This window comes from Euleptes europaea, chromosome 11, assembly GCF_029931775.1.
Source record: "Euleptes europaea isolate rEulEur1 chromosome 11, rEulEur1.hap1, whole genome shotgun sequence".
In the NCBI taxonomy this organism is placed as follows: domain Eukaryota; kingdom Metazoa; phylum Chordata; class Lepidosauria; order Squamata; family Sphaerodactylidae; genus Euleptes; species Euleptes europaea.
The window spans coordinates 42,802,013-42,821,005 of NC_079322.1; the positions used below are offsets into that span (position 1 = coordinate 42,802,013).

The window sequence follows — 18,993 nt, forward strand, 5'->3', positions numbered from 1 at the left end:
TTGGCCGAGATTAGTCGGGCCTGGAACAGTCATAGAGGTGCCGAGCCAATTTAACGGAGGCTGAATCGGACAGGTAAGTGGGAGAGCGCATTGGGATTGATTTCGCTGACGCGGGTCGTGAGCCTGCGGTAGAAGCCGTGGCCTTTAAAGCTTTCTCCCAGAGGGTGGCTTTGAGGTGAAGGTCCCTGTCTGTCTGGGCTGTGTTAGTAAAGTTCATGCAGATCGGGCAGGCCTGCACGTTATGCTCCTCCCCTAGAGGAGGCAGGATTCATGCTCATCTATGTGTGGAATTTTAGTAGAGCACTTCACACACTCTTTAAAGAGCGGCTTCAAGGCCATAACGCCGGATTTCAAGCGGCTCATTAATTTGCGCTGTGCGCAAGACGATCTAGGTTAGTGTGAGCTACCTCAAGTTGAAATCCAATAAAGAATGAAGTTCGCAAACTCAGGAGATAAAGCAAACACTTCCACACCGAATGGTGGCAGAAAAAGAACTGAGGGGTGAGGGGGTGCCCCCCCTCGGGTCACGTGGTGGTTTGAGCAGGAAGGAACCACCTCTATCTTCCTGAGGGGAGGGGCACCCCCTCTGTATCCAGGAGGCTACAAAAATCTTCCACCGGAGGCTGGCCTGTGCAGTCCCATATGTGTGTCTGCACGAAGACTTCAATGAACAACAGTTACTGGTAAGTGCAACTCTGTTTTGGTGTGTTAGGCAGAAACTCACCTGGTTTACATTGGAGTAGAGGACATGACTGTGGTATATTAAACATGAGTGGATTGGCTCAGCCATTACAGTTCTGCAATCTGTAATAGATAACAGCATTCCCAGATTTTCCAGCAGCTCTTAAAAAGTGACAGAAGAGTGGTGGCCTTTTGCAAATCCAGAAAAATCACCAAATGGAAACATCATGGCACTGGTATCATTTGGCAAGTAGAAGCCAGAGGAACTTCTTTATATCTGTCTTCAGATTCCCCTGCAAGCATATAGTCTATAGACATGAGTCCGTCAAGCTAAAAAAAAATTCTGGCAGCTCCCTCCTGGCCCAGAAGACTTGGATTCTCTTATCCACTCCTTTTGCTAATGAAGTCTATGGCAGAATGTACAAAACTTTCACCGACTGGTACCAAAGAAAACATGTACACTTATAAAGTGCAGGTTAAGGATGGCCTGGAATTTTTCAGGATTCCTGCTTTTGTACATTCCACTTATACAAAAAATGCCCTTTGAATCCCTAGGGAGTGAAAACTTAACTTACTGTAATATTTTATTCTTGCAGTAATTTTATTCTGGCAGTAATATTTTATTCTTACAGTAGACAGCCAGCATGATGTAGTGGTTAAGAGCGGTGGTTTGGAGCAGTGGACTCATCTGGAGAACTGGGTTCAATTCCCCACTCCTCCACATGAGCGGCGGACTCTAATCTGGAGAACCGAGTTGGTTTCCCCACTCCTACACATGAAGCCAGCTGGGTGACCTTGGGCTAGTCACAGTTCTATTAAGAGCTCTCTCAGCCCCACCTGTCTCAGTGTGTTGTGAGAGGGGAAGGGAAGGTGATTGTAAACCAGTTTGATTCTGCCTTAAGTGGTAGATATATATATATGTATATATATATATAATCAATCAACGACAACAGTACAGAATACAATCTATTCATTTAGTACTGAATGTTTGTTTTTGTTTTTTTTGAATGGTGCCCATTCATGGGGAGTGGGGGATGAGTAGAAGACCTCTTTTTTGTTAATTATTGATGCTTTTTCAGTTGTGTTAAGTTTGTAAATATTTCTGGAGGTGGGGTGAGGTTTCCCTGCTCTTCTATTGCTGATGTGGTAGGCGGGAGCCCCTCTTCCCCAGTGACTTTGGGAAAATGGCACATGCAATCACTGGAAAAGACAAAGGAGAGCAAGGTAGATAATTTATTTAGCTCTTCTAGATCCTCACACATTTCACAGTTTGTTTCGTCAGGGGATCTATAGAGATTTCTCACCTCCCACCATGAATAGTTGTAGAGATCTAGAAAAGCTAAATAAACTATCTTGCACCTTGTCCTCCTTTGTTTTTTCCCGTCCACTGGTGCATCCTTATTTTCTCCTATATGTGAACATACACTCATGAAGCTGCCTTATGCTGAATCAGACACTTGGTCCACCAAGGTCAGTATACTCTCCTCAGACTGGTAGCAGCTCTCCAGCATCCAGGCTGAGGTATTCCACATCACCTACTGCCTGATCCCTTGCTGGAGATACCAAGGATTGAACCTGGGAACTTCTGAATGCAAAGCAGAAGCTCTCTTCCACTGAGCCACCCATTTTTTGGCTTCATTTAGTACAATCTATTTCTCTGGGATATTTCTCACGGGTGCTTCTGGGTTGGTCGTAAGGTGTTTTCTAGGGTTTCTACCCTGTCACTTAGTTATTGCTCTAGGACTGTGCAGGAAAGCTACCTTCTCAGTGGGTCAGTCTAGGTGTTCTCAGGAGGTCCTGAGAGGTGGTAGCTGGTTACGAGGGTACTTTCCAGGGAACCCTTGGTCTCAGGGAGTTTTCTAGCAATGAAAGGCACCATTTCCTCCTTCCTACCATAACAGTTTCCTGATAAAGGGAAGCATTCTCCCTGTTGTAAAGATGATTAAAGGTCCCCTGTGCAAGCACCGGGTCATTCCTGACCCATGAGGTGATGTCACATTCCGATGTTTACTAGGCAGACTTTGTTTACGGGCTGGTTTGCCAGTTCCTTCCCCAGTCATCTTCCCTTTACCCCCAGCAAGCTGGGTCCTCATTTTACCGACCTCGGAAGGATGGAAGGCTGAGTCAACCTTGAGCCGGCTACCTGAAACCAACTTCCGTCGGGATCAAACTCAGGTCGTGAGCAGAGCTTGGACTGTAGTACTGCAGCTTACCACTCTGCGCCACGGGGTTCCTGAAAGATGATTATAAGTTCATTATTTTTTTCTGAGTTATCCATCTTTGAAGTGCCACATGAAATGGAGCTTTGGGAATCTTGAAGAACACAATTCACACTTCAGGTTTAAAAACATTTACTTGGGGAGCCCTTCTGGGTTTAATGAGAGTTTGCATAATGTGTTCAGGATCATGGTACATATATCAATTGTCATTAGGATTCCACTGAAAATGGCTCTCGAGGAGGGGGACACTCTGATACACTTGGGTTCCTCTTCCCACAGGCCCTGGAGGCAGAAAATTGGTTGTACTTAATACTTGCGGAAAAGACAAACCAAGGCCTCTCATCCACCTCTCCCCTCCTTCTCTAGCCAAACTCTTGCTCAGGGGCAACCCTTTTCAAGTGACCACTGACCTACAGGTCACAAGGGATGGCAGCCTGATGGGTTGGGGAACCTATTGCACACTGGGCCACATACAGGAGACTTGGTCCCATCAAGAAGCTTCCCTTAGTATCAATCTTTTGGATCTACGTGCAATTTGTCTGCTTCTTTATTTCCAAGACCATCTTCTCAAACATATACATACGGGCAAACTACACCATGCCCAAGGCACACGTGAACCATCAGGGAGGCACCAAAGTTTGGAAGCTATAACAGGAAACAACCATCCTCATGTCCTGAGCAGAGCAGCATCTATCTTTCTCAGAGCAGAACACATCAGAGGCATAGCAAATGTTCAAGCAGGTTGGCTGAGTCACACCAGGCTTGGCCAAGGGGAGTGGTCCCACAGCCAGGAAACATTCTAGTCCCGAGTTCTGCATTTCAGCCTACCTTGTGTAAATCTCTTTGCCTCACCAACCAATGCTGAGACACCCAGATTCTTCTCAAGACACCAGTGTCAACAAGCAGAGCAAGTAGATGCTCTGATTTCCCCATGGCCATCAGGCCTCCTATATGCCTTTCCCCCAAAACCTTTGATTCTAAATGTTCTGTACAAAATGAAACAGGAGAAGGCACAGTTAATTTGCCTGATCCTATGTTGGCCCAGCCCTGACCTGGATGGCCCAGGCTAGCCTGAGCTCATCTGATCTCAGAAGCTAAGCAGGGTCGGCCCTGGTTAGTATTTGGATGGGAGACCACCAAGGAATACCAGGGTTGCTAAGCAGAGGAAGGCACTGGCAAACCACCTCTGTTAGTCTCTTGCCATGAAAACCCCAAAAAGGGGTCGCCGTAAGTCGGCTATGACTTGACAGCACTTTACACACACACACATATTGGCCCAAGAGTCCTTGATTTTCCAACCGGCTGAAATCATCAGTTCAACCTCCATGGGAACTTCGTGTCACCTAGTATTCTAACCCAGGGTGCCATTTGGCATGCAGACCCAGCTTGGTGTCATCTGACAGGATGGAGATTGGGCAGCATGTGCTGATTGCATAAGGGTTTTTCTGATCAGGTCATTCAGACCATGATGGTGGCCCAGAGAAGTTCAACTTCCAGAATTTACAACAGTTCTTGGAAGGCCTTTGTCAGGTGGTGCAAGAGGAAACACCTGCAACCATACACCATATATCTTCTTCAGGTATTTCCTACAGGGTGGAGTTTCCCTGGGTCTAAAAGCAAGTACTCTTTGTTGCCAGGTAGCTGCCCTGAGCACCATACTCTCATCAGTTTGCAATGCACTATTTTCCCCGCACCCAGCAGTGGCAAGATTTCTGAAGGGAGTCCCTTTGTCTCAGCTCCCTATAGTGCACAGGTTTCCATCTTGGAGACTTCATGTCGTTCTTCAGGCTCTGACCAATTTTCCTTTGAGTCATGAGGGAGGTTTCCCTGAAGTTTCTTACCCTGAAGGTACTTTTCCTGGTAGCCATTACATCAGCAAGGCAGGTCTCAGATAGCTGCTCATTCCATCAGAAAGGGTTTATGAATCTTCCACAAGGACATGGTGGCCCTTGGCACAGATCCCACCTTCATACCTAAAGTCAACACACCTTTTCACATCTCACAGGGGATACATTTGCCATCCTTCTGGCCAAAACATTCTCACCCCGGGGAGATGAATTGGCACTTGCTAGATCTTTGTTGAGCACTACTTATTTATATCAGAAGAATCAAGCCATTTAGGAAGTCAGATTCCCTTTTGGTGGCTTTTCAACCAACAGTCAACAGAAAAAAGGTTTCTAAGGCTACACTAAACAGGTGGCTAAAGGACTGGATCTCCTTGGCATATGAATTTCAGGGCCTTCAAGCCCCAGAGGAGATCACAGCTCATTCAATGAGAAGTGCTTCCACGTCAGCAGCGTTTGACACAAATGCATCTGTTGCAGATATATGCAAGGCCTCAGTGTCAACATTTATCAAGCAGTACAAGATGGACTCTATCACCGTGGCTGCGGCAGCATTTGGGCAGAGAGTCCTACAGCAAGTGGTTTAGTCCTACTGTTCTCTGTGTTTGGCAGTCACTCTTCCTTACCTGAATCAAAATGAGTTTTGTAACATCCCAAGCATATCAGAATGTCCTCAAAGCTTCCTCTTCTTAAGGGTGAGGAGAACAATCTGGACCCACTGTAGTTGGAGGGTCCCTTTTCAGTCTATTATGCTTTCTGAAGGATGACTGACTTCCAGTCTCCATGTTCATTGTTTTCTCTGTTTTAACAGTTACCTTTACCTATATGGTTTGTTTCATAGGGTTCTGTAATCCTTGTTCTCTGTTTGTTTGTTTGTTTGATTGATTGATTGGCACACGTTGTGGACTCTACTCAGCTGCAGAAGCCTCCAGACTGAGGGGTGGGCTCTTCCCCCACCGAGACAGAAAGTGCAATCAATTTCCTACCTCCAGGGATTGTGGAAAGGGGAACCCAAGCCTATCAGAGTGTCCTTCTCACCCCTGTGAAGGAACCTTCACATTACGTCCAATGTTCCTTTCTATTCCAATTCCTCCCCTTCTGTGATTTAACCCATAAGATCCCCCAAAATAATTTCCTTTCTGCGTATCTGAATAAGTGAACTCTGACTCACAAAAGCTCATGTTGAAATAAACGTTACTAGTCTTTAAGGTGCCGCTGGGCTTGTGTTTCATAATGTTCTTAGCCAACAGGTTATGATAGCCTTGTGGCTATCATAAGTATGTTGAGACTTGCTACACGATGGCTAAGCCCCACTTTGTATGTATGTCTACATGTTATGAACTAGGCATATATCAGTTGCCACAGGGAAGTCACTGATGGTGTCCCTGTGAGATCACTAACGTATGTTGTAGACCCTTATCACATGTTCAGTGAAATCTTATACCTCTGGGCCTTCCTAGTTGCTTAAGTTTACTAAACATTCATTTACAAAGACTGTGTGAATGCATTCCATGTCCCCGAAACAGTCTCTGTATGTCAACTTTTTTTGTATTGGGTGTGCTAAAGATTGCTTTGTGGAGAAAAACCAACTGTTTACGAATCTGATTTTCAGAGAACCATTCATGGGATTTTCTATGGCTCCAGTGATAACCTCTAGACCAGCTGAAACAATTTTAGTTTCTCAATACATAAAGCAAGAAATCTGTTTATTGGTCATCCATGATCTTTTTGGATAAAGTGATTCTACAGATTTTGTATGGAGCTGAAATTATGGCGGCTTTTGTTTTTTACTATAGTTAGTATATTTCCTTTAAAGTACACTGAGGGGCCATTTCAGCTTATGATTTATTTATTTAGTCTTCTATTCTGCCCTCCCCAGCTGGTAAGATAGTAGTAGGATTTATGTCCCATCAAAATATAGTTGCTACAAAATTTATAATGTATGTATGAATGACTGTTTAGAGAACACCAGTTTCTGATAATCCTAATAATCATTTTTGGAATGTATGAACTTTAAACAAACAGCTGGTGCAGAAAGTTTTGGATTGCAGGGCAAATTGGATCCGAGCCTTTATTTTTACCTTCCCACATTGCTTGTTTCTCCACAAAGTGGTAATTTATGCAGCAGAAACATTTTACACATTTCCTTTTTGGAGATGTACAGAGAACAGGAGTCTTTCAAAAGGATTTGTCACAAGAATGTTTTTATCTTATGCCAACAACAAGAGATTAATTGTCTCATGTTAAACCTCAAACTAACCTGTAAAAAGCTTACACATATTGCACCTGGTATATTTCTATCTCAAGCCAAATTCCCCATGTATGTAGCAGCAAAAAATTATCCTAGGAATTTTCTGTTTATGGTGTTGGAAGTCATTGGGTTCCACAACAGTAAAACATCCAGAGCTTGAAAACACACATTGACCTGAGGCAGAATGTTTCTTCTAACACATGGGGGGGGGGGGGCGGGAATAGGCGATGAAACTGAAAAATCAGAATTAAGAGTGGAGGAAAGATAGCACAGCAAGGATGCATTACAGAATTTATCATAAACACATTAAAGCATTCAATCAATTCTTTAAAGATTTGCTCTCAGCTGCATGTGGTTATGAAAACCAATAGGACAAAGCAAATATGTACTTGTTATAAGATGTGTACAAATTGTGATTTTATTATTAAATCCCATTGCTAACTCACACTTGGGAATTGTCAAGTGAAAGTTACAAATTGCCCCTCAACCATTGTTCCTTCTGGCCGATGACAGCCTGTTAATAAGAGGTTGGTCTGCAGGGTAATCCTGCTTCCCTGAAGGAGTTGATGGTCTGGCTACTTCTAAAAAAACCTCCTCTTTAGATCCTGCAGTCCATTCTTGGTTAGTGGTGCTTGTTGAATTCCTCCACTGAGTTTTGAATGAAATTGATAATATAACATCTCTTCAGAGAAGATTTAGGCCTGGTTTTGAGGAGGAGACATACTTTATCTGTGCCATTCATTGGAGGGGGTGGTGGTAACCCTTTGCTCCAGGACTTCTTAGCTCCTTTTGAGACAATCAACATGGGGTTATTCTGGACTGCTTGGAGTGGGAATTGGAGACGAAAACCAAGGTACCCATTCCCTCTGAAGATCTCTGTAAAGGAGATTATTTAATAAGCAAGACCTTAAACTATTATTTTAGATCTCCTTTTTCCCTTCAAAATGCTTCATAATAACTATGACAATCTTATGTTGTATTCCAATTCCTGCATATTGTAGACATTTGATCATGTCGTATTCAGAATCTTCCATCTTCTGCAGCATGTGAAAGAGGCAAGCTAACATACAAAAGAATTTCATTCCATGCAAGTTTTCAAGTGACCCTCAAGATAAAAAATATAGTTCAGAATCATAAGCTGTTGATCTTTCTGAAACTGATGAGGCAAGAGATTATAGTGTTTTCAAGGATTTGTGTAAATATCCAGACTGAGTCCTGCAAACTTTTAGTCTGAAGGCAGGCACCTCTTTTTTTAAAGAGGTGGAAGAAATTTGAAAAGGGATTGTTGCTTGTGGTATGTGCACTAATCCCATTGTAGTGTCTAGTTCAAGCAGGTTTTGTGTTGTCTTCTGTTCCTGAATAATGTTAGCTATGTGGAAAGGAAACTTTTCTAAATTCAGCCAGTTTATTCCTTTTATTTGCTCCAGTGTTAAAAAATGGAAACCAATAACTCCTTTTCCTTTTTCCCCATCAAAAGCTACATTAGGGTGCAGTTGCTCTCTGCTCTGTCTCTGGGAATGTTTTTACTTACTGCTTGATTTAGACCTTAGTATTTGTACTTGTAACTTTTAATACATATAGTAATTGGTACAATTTGTGTGGTAATTAAATTCTACAATTCATTTTATGTTAAAGTAAGCTTACGTTTGGTAAGAAAATAAGCGTTGCATGTAGCCTTGGGTCCAGACTAGCATTCCTGCAGGTGTGCGGGGGGTGGGTGGCACTTCACGTGCAGTAACAGGGTGCCATTTCTGCCTGCTGCAGGATGTGGGAGGCAGGAGAATTTCATTGGGCAGTTGGAAATGCTTGTGCTCATGAAAATGCTAGTGTGGAACCAAATGATATTTCAGTATAACTTCCAAATTTCTGTTTCCCCTGAGGAAGAGTGGGCTAATGTGGGAACTGTCTTTTCCCCTTGTCTTCAAACATGCATGGACATTTTACATTTCTGATTTGGAGACACTGCACTGCTTTCTTAGAGGGCAAGTTCCAGGAGATTATTCTGGGGGTGGGGCTGCTGTTCCTCTCCATGCAAATTGTCCTAGAGAACATTACAAGTTATAATTTCAGAGGGCAAAAAAGTGAGATACATGTTTTAAGGTAGAATAAGGTACAGCAATTTTCAACTGTCTCAAGTACTAGGGTATTTTCTTATAAAAAGAATTTACACTTTTAAAATCTACAAATATGCCAAATAGTACAATTTATATTGCTATAAATAATGCATTTTATGTGGTTAAATCAGGAAAACAAATTTAGGTTTCATAAAAAATTAAAAATTGCAATATATTTCAATTTTCCCCTCCCCCTCCCCTAAAGAAAACCTCCCAGGGGAAAAAAAACATTTTTTCCTGTGACTTCAGCATTTCCAAAAATGTTATCACGAATTGAGTGTGGTCAGATGAATCATATGCCCTAGATACAGGTCGGTGTGAATGTGGCCCACTCTAAAGTCTTACCTGTATCCACATTAAATAGCCTAAGGAAGAAAACCTCCTTCTACTGCCTTTCACTCCTAAGCTTTTAAAAAAATGTTGGCATACAACTCAGGGACTAGAATGCTCTAGTTAGCCAAGGGGAGGGTTGAGCTGGGGTCTCTCCTGTCAAGCACTGTAGATACTAGGTGTTGTGTATCTTTTCCATTTCCCCCAGTTGGAGGAAGGACAACATAAAAATAGATATCTGATCCCCATCCCCATAACTGTCACTGGCATAAAAAGGGACAGAATGTCTGGTCCCATCCTTCATGCAAAGCCCGCCTTCTCCCAAAGTTGTTGCTAAAGCCAAATTATCACCTCTGTATGCAGTTACTCTGGGGAGGCGAGCGACTAGAGCATGAGTTTAGTCTGCCAGCATCTTAGGCTCTCCTTTCCTCCTATTCCTTTCCCACCTCATGAGTTGCAGTCAGATGCACATGGGCTTGCTTGACTTGCCGCTAGCCAGCTGTAGCATGAGGCAGCTGCTTCGCCACACCAAACTCCCCGTCTCCCAGCTGAGGTGTTGCGCTTACCACAACATCCTTGCCAGATACAGTGGGATGCTTGGGTATCTTGTCAGAGAAGCTGTCCTCCTGGAAGACATTGGAGCTTCTTACTGTAGCTGGCCAGCAAGCAGTGGTGGGAATGGCAATCATAGTGTCTTGGTTTCTCTGAAAGGGAGTGGTTTCTCCCAAGCGGGCTGAAAGCCACAGGACCTGGTGAGATGCACTGAACAGGGCCTCTGGGCCATGAGGCTGCTTGTCCAACATCAATGTCTGCACTCCAGCTCGGGGTGAGGAGTGAGTGACGGCAGAGAGCTGTGTCTTACATACCCTATAGGATCCAAGGCATTGTTTTACAGTTGCTTACTTCTTGAAGTACAAAACCTCATTGAGAACATTGTGTTAAGAATTGGAAGTTCTTTACAGTAGCCTTCCTAGTTATAGCCACCCGGCGGGTCACTGGGCTTGTGCTTCTCAAACAGCAGCCCTGCATGGCACCTAGCAAACTACTTGTGAAAACAAGAGGAGTCCCTTGTGAAAACAAGAGGAGTTTATTGCAGCATTCTAACTGGGAAAGGTGAAAAACCCTACAGGGCACATGTCAAGTGTAACAATGTGACCTTGCGTGGAGTCACTCCAGTCTAAACCCATTTAAATCAGTGCATTTAGACAGGATTGACAGCATTGGATTGCACAGTAAAGCCTGGAATAGCTGTTTGAATCTAACCCATGATGCAGCAAGAAAATGTCCTGCATGTGCTGGGCATGACTTCCATCTTTCCAAATAATTGCCTAAGTACTCAAATGGGATGGAGAAGGCAATGCTTCTATCTAAAGCCAACCTTCTAGCTTCACTATTGAGGACCGCTTAACACAGGATGGAGATTTTGAAAACTGTTGTATGATGTTTGTCCTGGTTGTTTTAATAACAGAACTGCAGGTTTGGGAGGTTTTTCATTGAAGAAAGCTGCTGTAGTGGGTGTGTGGGTGTTTTTGAAAGGACATTTAAGTGCTACTTGTATTGAGATGCTGCCTCTTATTACTGAGCAATATAATTGATCTTGATCTTCAGAGACAATCAGTATAAATGCTAAAGAACTCTCCTGATACCAAATTAAGTTGTTCAACTAATTCTTTGTTCTAAGTAAAATGTACCAGGCAGGGTTGCCAACAGGCCTGATAGAAAAATGTCCTGTCCTTTTTACAGAGGCTTAATGTATGGAAATGGCCTGCTTACGTTTTTCATGGCATTGAGATAAATCCCATCATATGGTAACTAACATCCTTAAGCCTCTGTTAAAGGGACAGTTTGTTTTTTTCTCCAGGCAGGTGGCAACCGTAGTACTAGGCGATCTCTTAGTACATGTAGATGTGTTCACTCAATTCTGTTTTTTTTTCTTTCTGTTGTTGTATACTAACTGTCCTTGACAATGGCCTTAATTTATTGGAATTCTACTGCAGTGATGTAAACTGTTGACTCTTGACTTCTTGCACTGTTGATTAGGTGATAATTAATACAGTTATGATTAAAACTACTGAAGGTTCATTAAACTTGCATATATGTTTGCATAATTTGCCTTTCAGATCTATTTGCCTTCAGTAGAACATTTTTTTAAGTGATATTTGTCAAACAGCATTTTAGTATACCAAACAGTAAAGCTCATCTTCATTTTAGTGGTATGTGGCAGCTATTATATACTAAAAATAATTGACTTTTTAATCATCATATTTTAAAAGTGATGTATTAGTTCCCATGGAGTATTAAATAGTGAAATTAAGAGAATCTTTAAAGATCCAAATGCATTCATTAACTATATCTTTCAGGATGCTTTACTGCACAATCCTAAGGGGAACAGTTAAGAAGCTCTCGGGATGGCGCAGCCATTGTTTCATGGGCTACATCTGCCTTTTTGCAGGCATAACCTGGCATCTGCAAAAAAGGGTTTTCCCATGCCAAAAGGGCTTAGGAAGCTGATTAGCAGCAGCTCAGCCCCTGGTAACGCTTGTGTAAGTGGTCCTGTGCCAGCGTTAGTATCAGTTTAGCTGGTGCAAGTGGCACTAACGCTGGCGCTGGGGTCACGCTGGCTCCTATCCCTTCCTCTGTTATAGTCATAAGGCAAATCAAAAGTAGCCAATATAACAAACAACGTTCCAGAATTGTAAACTTCTGGTCCCTTCTTGAACACAACACATTTTAAATGCCTGACATTGTAATGTTGAAGGAAGACAAAAAAGAATAATTAAAATCACAAAGATACTGTAGTCTGAATCCATTAAAAATCAAACAGTATAGATGGCACTTGGCCTCTCTTATGACAGTGATCAATGTTTAATTGCTTGTAGTAATATTAGAAGTGAGATGTTTAAAGGAAAGTTGACCAGTCATATATGGAAGGGTAGGCGTGCATACTCTCATTCTGGAAGGCAGAATTTTTCAGTACTATGTAAGATATGTGTTGGATACCATAGGTTTGAATGATTCCTAGTGTGAGGTGAACCTGTTGATGGGGTTGCCCCCAAGAGATAGCCTTGTGGAAAATGGCAATAGATATTTCAGGGAGAGTGATCTTGTCTGTATGATCTTGGCAATAAGGTTTAATTTTGCCACACAAGATTTCAAATAGTTGTATTGATTTTGGAGAGAATGTGAAGTGACTTCCAACAATTGGGCTCTGTGACTTTTGCCTGAGAATTTATATAAGGAAAGCCTGCATAGAGATATGTTAAGAGAGAAATGAATAAAAATTTCGGCTGTTCCCCCAATTGTGCTACAATTTAGATGTTTTTGTTAATACCGTCCGTTTATTCCCCTGTCTTTGTAGTGCAGGGTTGTGTTGCTTTCTGAGTTGGAACAGTGTAAGGGAGTAAACCCAGATCAGCTTTATGATAACCACAAATATTGAATCTTCGTATACTTAATTGTAAAATCTTCACTGCAGAGCTCGCTTTTTATCTCTTACTAACTGGAATTCCTTTAAGGTAAATGAATATTCTTGTTCTGGGAAAAATGAATTGATTTCATTGAGCATTAAATACCGATGTGTAGAAAAATCCATATTCATGTAACTGACAGAATTTATCTTCAGAATTATTGATATGTCCGTTTTAAGAGACCTTGAGTTTTTGATCAGCTGTAATTAGACAAGAGATTATAGTAATTCTGATCCTTTTTTAAAAACTATAACTAAAGAATGCTTTCAAAGCTAATGTTTCCCAGAGCATATCTAGAGTTTTTCATTGGAATTCCCCCTTTCAGCAGGGTTCGCCTAAGAGAAATTCCTGGTGTTCTGAGCTTAAATTACAAGGTGTCATTTTATTGTACAGAACAGAAATTCCTGAATCTTAGATATATCTAATCAGATTTCAACACAACTACTTCTTTGAGTGTTGGACTAGCATCAAGGATGCCCAGGTTCACGGAGAAAAGTGGGATATAAATGGAATTAAAAAAAAAAATTTAAACCAGAGTAGTACATGGATGATCCAGCTTCCATCTAATGTGCTCAAGTCCTTCTACTGTCTGTGGATCATAATGACATATAATGTATTTTATATTGGTGCAATTGCATTTCCCAAGAATAGTCTTTACTTTGTTTGCTGAGATCTTTTAAGAATAACCTTCCAGCCCTGAGAAAATGCACACACTACCTGTGTGGTGTGTGGTGATGTAATTAATACATTCTTGAAGATTCCACAGGTTGTGTAACATCTTTGGTGTCTTATTTGTTCTGCTTTAGGTAGAATGGGGGTAGGGTTAAGAGTCGAGGAAGCAAACTACTTATCTGTTAATCAGTTTAGGATGCTGTTAGCCTTTGTTGTAGTATCTGCCAAACAAATCCTTGTTTACCAGCTAAATTATTGAAATGTTAGGAGCTGAAGTATTAATTAAACTGAATACCTTTTACATGAGTTAACATAATCACATATGCAGAAGACATTTTGTGAGGATAAAAAAACATGGTGATAGCTTTTTCAGGTTAAAAAGCAATTAATACAGTGCTTAAGCATTTATGAGGTAAGAACTGGTAATCTTGAAGTAAAAGCTTTTGCATGTTCTTCCACGACTCAAGAAAATATTGTGAAGAGCTTTGAAGTATCTGTTCAGTTAACTTGAAAAAAAATCACAGCTTGAAATAGGACATTCATTATTTGTACTGTTGCTTTTCCTTTATAGGACTGATTTTGTTCAGTTGTTGTTTTCTGTCTTAAAGCTTGTGTACACCATGTAAATTTTTGTGTTTTAAGATTCTCTTTCTCTCTTGTTCTCTCCATCTCTAGAAGTCGAAAACTTCAGATCAGAAATATCCCGCCACACTTGCAGTGGGAGGTAAGTACTCATGTTTAAATTTTAAAGGTACTATTCTGAGAAGATAAATTAGTGGTATTTTTTAACCATTTGCCCTTTACCCCTTGTTCCCTCCCTCTTCCTCCTCCCAAGCAGTTAACACATAGACATCCTTAACAAAGCGGTTGGGGAGATATTTTGCATGTTTGAATAAAAGGTCCTTCCAAATAACTCTTGTAACCAATTAATGCTGGACATTTGGGTATAAATGGAGGGGTGGTGGTGAATGTGTTCCAACAATAAGTTCTTAGACACATTGCAACCTCTTGGTTCTGTCTGACTGAAGGCTCATGTGTGATTTTCTTCCTTGTAAACATTAGCACTGTGGCAACTTTTATAAATAGAAACTCTGTATCCTTTTAATATAATCATTCTTCTCACTACTTATTTCCGCAGCATCATGCCGTACTCTCACATGAACACATGAAGCTGCCTTATACTGAAGCAGACCCTTGGTCCATCCAAGTCAGTATTGTCTACTCAGACTGGCAGCAGCTCTCCAGGGTCTCAGGCAGGGGTCTTTCACCTCACCTACTTGCCTAGTCCCTTTAACTGGAGATGCCGGGGATTGAACCTGGGACCTTCTGCATGCCAAGCAGATGCTCTACCACCGAGCCACGGCCCCTCCCCTCTCAGAAACAAATTTCGGTAGATTCATAATAATGAGGTAGTAATGTACAGACTATCATGAGAATATGACTTTTTTTCTTTTGCCTTTGATACATACTGTAGTTAGAAACAGGAAAGGCCTTCTCGATGTAATTGAGACAAAACAAACATTAATTTTATAAAATTGTTCACAATGGATCACATAGAAGTGGTATAGAAGGAAAGTCCAAGGCTTGGTAATTCTTTTAGTCAAAGCTAATAAGTGCCATTTGAATATTTAGTAAAATGGAAGACGGTAGAACCCTTAATATGAAATGTTTGCATATTTGGTTTGTTTGAAGTCCCAGCCTATTAAATCTCAGATCAGAAATAGTCACAAAGCATGAAAAGGCAGTCTGATTCAATAGTCAGTCGCAGCTGCTTCATTAACCTTGTAGGTTATGGTTGTTAATAACATTTTGTTTTGAAAAAGGACAATTAATAGCTTCTGATATAAGAAGGGTTTCATTTCCAAACTTGGTGGTCCTGTCTGGAAAATAACAGGAATTGGGACAATTTCTCATAAACCAATAAAAATAAACTTGTAATTTAATTTGCTGTTAGGAATTTCTAGAATTGCTTTAGCATTTGGGATATATTTTGGGAATTTGACTCCACACCGTGTTTATCAGCATTTTTAGAGAATGGCCTGCAGAGGCCCAAGTAAAAAATTACAACTAAATATTCCTAGGTTACTACATGAACCTCATATATTACCATTAACAAGTTTCACTGGCCTCTTGGTACTGTAGCATACTTTTTGTTGTTCAAGAATTGCCTTTTGTTTGAAGCTAACCATACGATACAATTATATATTCAGATATAAGGGCTTAATGTAGGCCACCAATATAGCTTTCAGTCTCAGAAGTACTTCACCTAATTATGCACCTTGGCCACATTTTGTTGTAGGAGTCAACACCCAGGCAAAAGGACCTTTAATCTCCAGTCACTGAACAGCAAGAGAGAGGCCTGCCAAAAGTTCGTCTTTTAGATCACGGAGCTTCTTTTGGCTTGCCCACGGGAGTGGATAGCTGTGTTATATGAGGGATCCTTTCATTTGTAGAAATCCTTTCATTTGTATTTCAGCTTATATGGCAGTGAGTCAGTGGGTGGAGCCAGTGTTGCTGTCCTTTGAGTCCTTGCTCTGTTTGAAATATGGCACCTACTAAAAATTAGTTAACAACCAAAGCCTCACCCCCTACTGCTCTCCAGTTTGAAAATCAGCTCCTGATACTTTGACCTCTTTTATATAATTTATTTTAGAACAGAGAATGTCTTGCTCTAGAGACCTTACAATCTAATGTTTATATGAAAAATGTCAATTACTGATAAATTGTGAGTTGTAAAGCGTTTTTATCATAGAATCAGTGGGCAAAATAGGCCGACTATTCTAACCCCCCTGCTCAATACAGGGTCAGCGTAAAGCATTCCTGACAAGTGTACGCATCCAGTGCAGCCTGGTGCCTCTCAACAACCTCTGTCCATGTCAACCAGCAGCCTGGACACCGTGCATTGCCTGCTACCATCTCTAGATGAGCCTGTTCTCTTCTTTAGGGAAAAACCTGAGGCAAAATAGGCATTGATCTTTTCTGCTTTCTTTCTGTCCTCTGTCAGAGTTTCTCCATTTCACCCAATAGTGGGCCTATTGCCTCTATTACTTTGTGTTTGTTTCTCACATATCTGAAGAAGCTTTTCTTGTTGTGGTGAGCCTCCCTGGCCAGCCTCAGGTCACTCTGAGCTTTGGCCTCTCTGCTGGCTAACCTACAGTGCCTAGCAATTTAATTTTTGTTGCAGCTCAGTAGTTGCTGATCCTTTTTTAAAAGGATAACTATAATATGTGCAAGCATTTGATGTGGGTAGCATGACATACTTATTTGCTTATTTGTATCCTGATTTGTTCCCACAGCAGTTTACAACATTCTCCCCTCTTCCATTTTATCCTCCCAGAAACCCAGTGATGTAGGTCAGACGCTGAGAATGACTGACCCAAGGTTAACCAGCAATATTCCATGGCAATGTGAGGATTTGACTGAGGGTCTGTCAGATCCTAGATAAAAACTCTAACCACTGTGCCATGCTGAATTTCAGTTTCAATCATGGGTTGCCTCAGTGAAGGGATGCCCTGAAAGTTGGCATTTGCCAGCACTGTCAGTTCTTGGTGGTATAAAGAGCATGTTATTTAAAGGCCTTAGTCTTCGCAAATAAAAGCAATGATGAAAATAGAGATTTTATTTAGAAAGTGTCACAGGTTTTTGGTCTTAATTTAATCAGCTCTATAAATACCACACTGTACTTTAGTTTCGCCACTGCTTTCTTCCGCCTTGGTTATAGTTCATACTTACGTTTCTTCAGTCCCTTTACTTTATTCATTCCTGTGAGCTATGCCTATCCCCTCTCTCACCCAGTACTATGTCGTTCTGACATTTTGCTATGGGTGTTCTTGTTTTCCTTCTGCCTCTGAACTCCTGCTGCCTCCTACACAAGGCCACAGAAGGAAATTTATATATGCCTCTTTCTCCCTAATAACAGCAAGGGGCAGTTATTGGAGTCGACTCTGTAATAATAATAGCAAATCACAATGAAAATAACAGATGCAGAAGTCAAGCTTGGTAAGCTTTTAAGATTTTGTTTTTAGTCCATTTTATATCCAGAAAAGACAGCAGAGATCCAGAACAGAGGAAGTGCCATCTGGAAGTTACGTACAGGAATAGGAGTACATAGGTCTGCAAAAATCAGAATTGGAAAAAAGATTTTTCAGGAAGGCATCAAAGAAAACAATGATAGCACTAGTGACCTGCACTGTTTTGAATATCTCTTGAATACTGCAACAGAATGGGTTTTGGCTTGAACTTCAGGATAGGGAAAAATATGAGATGGAGCCTCAATTTTCTTACCCAAGTCAATTCAGAAATTGTATGTGTTGGATGCATTGCATATACACAGTACTCAAAACATGACAGGAGTTCCTTTTGGTAATGTAAGTTTGCATGGTACTAGGGAAACAGGGCTGCTCTGACAATATCAAGGCTGATGGTGCAACAGTCCACTCGTATCTCATAGGGATTTCTGGAGCACTAACAGTTGCATCCATCCAGGCTTGGGTAGTACAATATAGTAGTCTCTCATCACTGGCACTGGATGGATTGTCTCTGTGCAACCATACTTAGGATTGTGTGTGTGTAAAGTGCCGTCAAGTCACAGCCGACTTATGGCGACCCCTTTTGGGGTTTTCCTGGCAAGAGACTAACAGAGGTGGTTTGGCAGTGCCTTCCTCTGCACAGCAACCCTGGTATTCCTTGGTGGTCTCCCATCCAAATACTAACCAGGGCTGATCCTGCTTAGCTTCTGAGATCTGACGAGATCAGGTTAGCCTGGGCCATCCAGATTAGAGGTGTAAAATTTCCAGAAGCTTTGAAGCCAGGGGGAGATGGTCCCCTTTTCCGAGGAACAAAATGTAGATTTGGTGTGGGGGGGAGAGGGAATCTGTGTAATACTTAATGTATTGCATATTCTCAAAGCAGTAGCTTCTGTATAACTGTTAACATGTAAAATAGTACTGCTTGATGTATTTATGAAATGTATAAGTATCTTAGTTTTGTTCAAACAATTACAAATACATCCAGTGCTACAGCAAGGGAGCAGCAAAGTCCCCAACATGCCTAAACATATCTTAGTTTTTGATCATAGAGAATTTTTCCTTTAGTAGTTTCTACTTTTAACTTTTTAATATTGTAAACAAACATTTTTATTATTTGGTCTTAGAAAAATGTTCCACTTCACACATTTAGTGTTGTACAGAAACTGAAGACACACATAAAATGTGCTAGATTTGTTTAGAGGTAAAAGTGGGATTGTTGCAAACAACAATCTCTCTTTCACACTGCTTCCAGCTCCTTGAAAGAAGTGGTATCTTTCTCTAATAGTTCACAGTACTAACTCTCAATCAGTTTGGTTATTTATACACTGCCGAATATGTCAGTGTTAGAATCATCACATAGTCTCGTCGTAACTGTAGATAGAGCCAT

The 18,993-nt window shown here is 41.3% G+C and overlaps 1 protein-coding gene across 1 annotated transcript in view; it reads left to right on the plus strand.

Moving 5' to 3' along the window:
- Nucleotides 1–18,993, plus strand: part of IGF2BP3 (insulin like growth factor 2 mRNA binding protein 3) — an 80,313-nt gene that overhangs the window by 15,310 nt on the left and 46,010 nt on the right. Inside the window, exon 3 of the mRNA XM_056857792.1 lies at nucleotides 14,254–14,302. Within this exon, the coding sequence (XP_056713770.1) occupies nucleotides 14,254–14,302 (49 nt within the window). The remainder of the gene's footprint in view (nucleotides 1–14,253; nucleotides 14,303–18,993) is intronic.